This window comes from Prionailurus bengalensis, chromosome X (assembly GCF_016509475.1).
Source record: "Prionailurus bengalensis isolate Pbe53 chromosome X, Fcat_Pben_1.1_paternal_pri, whole genome shotgun sequence".
NCBI classification, from domain to species: domain Eukaryota; kingdom Metazoa; phylum Chordata; class Mammalia; order Carnivora; family Felidae; genus Prionailurus; species Prionailurus bengalensis.
The window spans coordinates 5,951,728-5,957,727 of record NC_057361.1 but is presented as its reverse complement, the minus strand read 5'-3'; the positions used below and the strand labels follow the sequence as shown (position 1 = coordinate 5,957,727).

General features: G+C 58.0%; 1 protein-coding gene across 1 annotated transcript in view; it reads left to right on the top strand.

Annotated features, from left to right (window-relative positions):
* Positions 1-461: 461 nt before the first annotated feature.
* The window catches only part of ANOS1 (anosmin 1), a 189,383-nt gene continuing 183,844 nt past the window's right edge, over positions 462-6,000 (top strand). Inside the window, exon 1 of the mRNA XM_043570790.1 lies at positions 462-759. Within this exon, the coding sequence (XP_043426725.1) occupies positions 553-759 (207 nt within the window). The 5' untranslated portion in view covers positions 462-552. The remainder of the gene's footprint in view (positions 760-6,000) is intronic.

The window sequence follows — 6,000 nt, the reverse complement described above, 5'->3', positions numbered from 1 at the left end:
GTCTGGACCCGGGGTACACACTGGAGAGGAAGCCTCCAAGTTCCGGGCGCTGCGTCCTTCCTTGGGCGGGTTGGACGCCCTTGGGGGTCCCCGGGCCCTCCTTTCCAAGAAGGCAGCTCCCTCGCAGGCCCGGGCTCGCTCACACCTGCGGCTTATCACCTGGATGGTGGGGGGCGGGGGGAGGGCGGACTGCCGGAGAGCCTGCGTGGGAGCCCGACCACCCAGAGCGGGGCGCACGGGGGAGACCGGGTCCGCGCCGCCCGGCCTCTGAGCGCGGGGGCTCGCTGCCCCTTAGACCAGCCCACGGCCCTCGGCCCGGCCCCCCTGTCACTCACTTTGCTCGCAGCCAATGGCGCGGCCGCCTGTCACCCTCACCCCGCCCCCCGAGGCCGAGCGGGGAGGAGGTTGGCGGGGAAGGCGCGGGGCTGGAGTTGAATGATTGAACTTTCCAGCGGAGTTGCGGCGGCCGCGAGGTGTCCCCGGCAGTGCGGCCCCGGCGCGGAGCTGGGAGCCTCGGCCAGCGCCCGGCGCCCGCGCCCCCGACCTGCAGCCATGGTGCCCGGGGCGCCCGGCGCGGCCCTGACCCTCTGCCTCTGGCTGGCGGCCTGCGGGGGCTGCCTGGCGGGCGGCCCCGGCGCCGCGGCCGCTCGGCGGCTGGACGAGTCCCTGTCGGCCGTGAGCGTCCAGCGCGCGCGCTGCTCGTCCAGGTGCCTCAGCTTGCAGATCACGCGCATGTCCGCCTTCTTCCAGCACTTCCAGGTACGGGAGCCGCCGCGCTGGCGCCGCGGGCCGTGGCGGGGGGCGCGCGCGCCGCCGGCCTCCCGGCCCGGGCGCCCCAACTTGTGGCCGGGCTCGGCGCGCGGATCCCGCCGTCCCGATTCGGCGTGGCTTTCCAAGCGGGGCTGCCGAGCCCCCGTCCCCAGCCGCCTCCTCCGAAGGGACCGGAGACTGCAGCATCCTTGCCAGCTCTCCTTTCCCGGCGGAAAACGAGCGGCGCTGTCTGGGGAGGGGGCGAGCCGCCGCGCAGATTCCGAGGCTGCGTGTGCGCGCTTGTGAGTTTCCCCCGACTCCGCGCGCGGGGCTCCGGGCCAGTCCCGCAAAGTCCCGGGCGCGGCGGGGCCCTCGGTGCCGCCGGCGCCGGGAGGGAGGCCGGGAGGCGCGCCCAGCCGCGCCCGGGGACCCGCGCGGGCAGCCCAGCCCCGCAGGTGCCCGCGGGCCGACACTTTTGTCTCTTCTGAGCGCCGCTTTCATCATCCGCGGGCCGGGAGCTCGCGGCCCCCGCCCCCCCCCCCCCCCTTGGAGCCGCAGACAGGGCGCTGGGGCCGAGTCGTCTGTTCCAGAATGTGTGGGTTGGGGCGGGGGTGGGGGTGGTCGCTGTGCGCGCCCCAGTTTGGAGCTCCGGAGCTTCTCCGTCTTGCCAGCGGATAGTGTGCAGAGTAAGGGAAGCGATGCACGGGGCACGGGACTTGGAGGGCCGGGTTTGGGTGCTCCGAGCAGAGCCCCGGGGTCGGTGACTCCCCCGGGCCCCTTACGACCTTCCTCTGCTTGAGGATGGGAGAGCGTGCGTTTGGATGAGGGTGAACGTCGGAGGTTCAGAGAAGCGCGCTTTTGACGCCTGTGGATTGCGGGGACCCTTGCGGGGAGCCACGGTAGCAAGGGTCCCCGCAGGTCTCGGCGTGGGAACCCGGGGTGTGGGGGACGCATCTGCGCGGCCGGCCGGCTCTGCGGAGGCGCGTCCTGTTCCTGTTCCCAGCACACACACGAGTGCGCACGGTTTGACATCATTCTCGCAGACGCCTTATTTCTCTCGTGTGCCGTCGTTCTCTCCACGGCCTTCCCGCCTCTCTCCTTAGCGGCTCACCTGTTCCAAGCCTTACCTTCCTTCTTGCCTCAGGAAAGCTGTGGAGGCCAGAAGGAGACCCGGGATCTTTGCAAGATCAGCCCTCTGATCTTGGGACATAAACTGGGCGCCCCTCCCACCTCCCACAGGGGGCTTTCCAAGGGGCCCCGGCTACTAAGCTGCGAGAGGAGGCGATTGTAATGACGGTGGAATTTGGGACGAATCTCCATAGTCCGGGGGATGTCCCTCGTGGCCCGAGAGCTAATGGAACCTAGCGCCGGGTCGCACAGAACTCAAAGTTGGGATCCTCAGAGGTCGCACCCGCTCGCGAAGCGTGCATGCGCGTGAGTGCGCATTCGTGCAACACGTAGTGGGGTTCCGAGGACCTAACTGGCAGCCGCTGCGGTCCTCCCGTCTCTGTGGAGAAAGGGAAAACCGCGTTCTCCTGTTCCGCGCTGACACGACGCGGACATCCTGGAGAGGGATCCTCCCCGGCCACCTGGTTTCCAAACCGCCCTGCCCTGCCAGAGCCCCTCTCCTGACAAGATGCGACTTACACTACGGTTTAATCCGCCCCAGAAAACAAAACAGAGCAACCCATTCTTGGAGAGAAAGAGTATCTTTTCGTTCCTTCCTTCTTTCTTTCTAATTGAATTGTCAGTTGCTATAATTTATTTGTTTTACAGTCTAAGCGGCTAAAGAAGCAGTTTAGATCAAGCCAATTCCCGTGAAAGGCTTTTCTTGTGGTCTCCTGGCATGATTTCTCTTCAGGAGAAAAACTGCTGAGGAAACACACATTGCCAGACAATCCTGATTACATTTTAATTAGCTGGGGTGGGGTAAGCTGCAAATTACTCAGTTAGGACTTAATAGCTGCTGTTTCTGCAATCAATTGCCAAGCCATTCTTGGAGGTTTAACCCTAACCTGGTAATGCCTATCTGATTTACCTAAATTGCCCGGATTAAGCTTCCTTCAGATTTGAAAAGGCAGCACCTCACTCTCCTTATAAGCCCTGGAGCCTCCCTGTCCCTGCCCCCTTGTTAAATCATTGGGCGAGGATGCAGGTCAGGCTGCTTCCAGCTCCTTCCAGGGCACGTGTTGTTTGTTAACAGGAAAGGCCGGGTGGGAGGAGGCTTGTGGAACAGCTCCTGCCAGGTGCCCCTCCACTGCTGACTTTTTTTTTTTTTAATTTTTTAGTGTTTATTTATTTTGAGAGAGAGAGAGAGAGACAGTGCGCGAGCAGGGGAGGAGCAGAGAGACAGGGAGGCACAGAATCCGAAACAGGCTCCAGGCTCTGAGCTGTCAGCACAGAGGCTGACGCGGGGCTCGAACTCACGGACGGTGAGATCATGACCTGAGCCAAAATCGGCCGCTTAACCGACTGAGCCACCCAGGCGCCCTCCACTGCTGACTTTAGAGATGGAGGAGATCTGACTGTGGCATAAATGTGTCTGCATGTTTTGAATGCAGTCCTATCAATTGCTTTTTAATTTTTCAATTTGAGAAACCAGAAAAAGGTTCAGAGAAGCAACTCTGCAGGGCCGGCTGCAGTAAACACGTTCAGTGCTTTTTCAAGCACTATTTAGTTCTTACAAGGATGCTAGACAGTGGGCAGAGTCGGGGCTCAAAGCCCAAGTGTCTAAGTTGAAGACTCGCAAATCTTCCTGACAATCAAACTGCATCACAACAGAATGCACAGGCTGACTTTCTACCCCTCAAGTTTCCTTTCCCTGGTCAGCACCAGGAAGAGGTAAGACAGATGCATTCTAATGGCAAACGGGCAGGCAGTCCGTGAATGCTTCCCCCTGGCTGGTCTCAAGAGCCCTACAGAGTTGAAGACCCCCTCAAGGTGAACAACACAGTGAGAAGAGGCACAGTCCATTCAAGGGAAGGAAAGGTGAGGCTACTGAGATCCACAGGCAGTAGGCGAAGGAGCCTGCAGAGGACTGGTCTACAGAACATATTCACAAATATCCATTTCTCTTATTTATTTATATATTTTCAAGTTTATTTATTTATTTTTGAGAGAGAGAAAGTTCACACAAGCTGGAGAGGGGCAGAGAGAGAGGGAGAGAGAATCCCAAGCAGGCTCTGCACTGTCAGCATGGAGCCCGACGCGGGGCTCAAACTCACAAACCGTGAACCCACGACATGAGCTGCCAGGGCTGGGCTAGGAAGGACCCAGCCTCCGCACTCATGGTGTAGACAAAGACTTGGAGCGTCTGGGGGCACTGCCATGGAGCAGCAGGCCCACACAGGAGGCTGCAATTGAGTGGTCTCTGCCCCAATTCCACACACTTTCCAGCCTCCTGTGAAAGTGATGAGGCCGTAGGATCATGGGTAGATGGGGTGCACCTGGTCCCTTCGCTTCTGCGGTGCTGGTGGGCATCACCTGCCGGCCATGTAGCTATCACCCGGGCCCGGAAGCCCGCGGGACTCGGTGCTGATCCATGCAGGCGGGAATGGTGACTGGGGACTTCTGGAATTATCTGGCACAGCCCTTGGCTCCCTGTGCGGGGCACTGGGCACACTGCAGGTTTGCACATATCACGTACATGATGGCGTTACAATGCCCCCAACAGGGGTGGTTGGGAAGGGCCTCCTTGTCTGTGAACGTGAGATCTGGGCTGTGGGGTGTGGAGCAGACATGTGGGCTCTGGAGCCAGGCAGACCTGCTCTCCCGCAGGCTTGGCCACTGGGCACGTGGGTGGTGTGGGCAGACCACCTCCTTGAACTTCCAGCCTCACGTGGGTCCCATGGGGGACAAGTACCTGCCGGCACAGAACATAGTGGAGCCAAGGCTACAAGTCCTTGGTTTTATTCTTTTTTGTTTTTAATTTTCTTTAATGTTTACTTTTGAGAGAGAGAGAGAGACAGAATCCGAAGCAGGCTCCAGGTTCCGGGCTGTCAGCACACAGAACCTGATGCAGGGCTCGAACCCACAACTACGAGACCGTGACCTGAGCTGAAGTTGGATGCTCAACTGAATGAGCCACCCAGGCACCCCAGTTTTATTCTTATTTTTAGGATTTTATTGGCTAGTTGGTTAAAGTTTTTTAGACTTTTAAAATTTATTTATTTGAGAGAGGCAGAGTGAGTGGGGCAGGGGGGCAGAGAGAGGCAGAGAGAGCGAGAGAGAGAGAATCCCAAGCAGGCTCCACACTCTCCGTGCATGTGGAGCTCAAACTCATGAAACTGTGAGATGGTGACCTGAGCTGAAACCAAGAGTTGGACGCTTAACCGACTGAGCCACCCAGGCACCTTGATTAGTTGGTTAATTTACTTCAAGACTGACTACCGAATTTTTGGGACCCAGTGCAAAATGAAAACGTATGGGCCATTATTTCAAATATCAAGAAAAAAGAGTGTTGTTCAAGGAACTAAAATATAAAACACTTTTCCTTCTGTGGCTCTTTCAGTTTGTCATGGTGTTTCAAATTGGCTGTTCAATGTCATTTGCAGTAAAGAAAAATTGAGAAGTTAAGTTACTCGTATGGATTTTAATCTTCATCTTTATATTCACTGCTATTGTTATGTGCAAATATTGGAGCATGTCACTTGTCTGCCAAATCAGCAGCATTTCACAATTTGTCGTTCCTGACTCATGCCTGGAGGGTGCCTTGAGATGGGCTAGAGGGACAAGGAGAAGCCAGACTCAGGAAGGAGGGAAGGGAGAAGAGAGAACCCCTCCCCCGCCAAGTGTGCAACATGGGGTGTGCCCAGTGGGCATTTCACAGGAGGATCTGCAGGATGTGTGTAGACCTTCCCAGGTACCTGGGGTCTGCCAGATGTGGACATGCTTACTCAGGTACTCTTGGTACCCTGTTCTGCAAGCTTCTAGACCAATGCATTGCACTTTGTTCTTTTTTTTTTTTTTTTTTTTCAACGTTTATTTATTTTTGGGACAGAGAGAGACAGAGCATGAACGGGGGAGGGGCAGAGAGAGAGGGAGACACAGAATCGGAAACATGCTCCAGGCTCAGAGCCGTCAGCCCAGAGCCTGACGCGGGGCTCGAACTCACGGACCGCGAGATCGTCACCTGGCTGAAGTCAGACACTTAACCGACTGTGCCACCCAGGCGCCCCTGCACTTTGTTCTAGATGCTGTCCTCTGGGAGTTGGGCCAGGGGTCTCCTTCTCCTAGTGCTCCAACCACGGC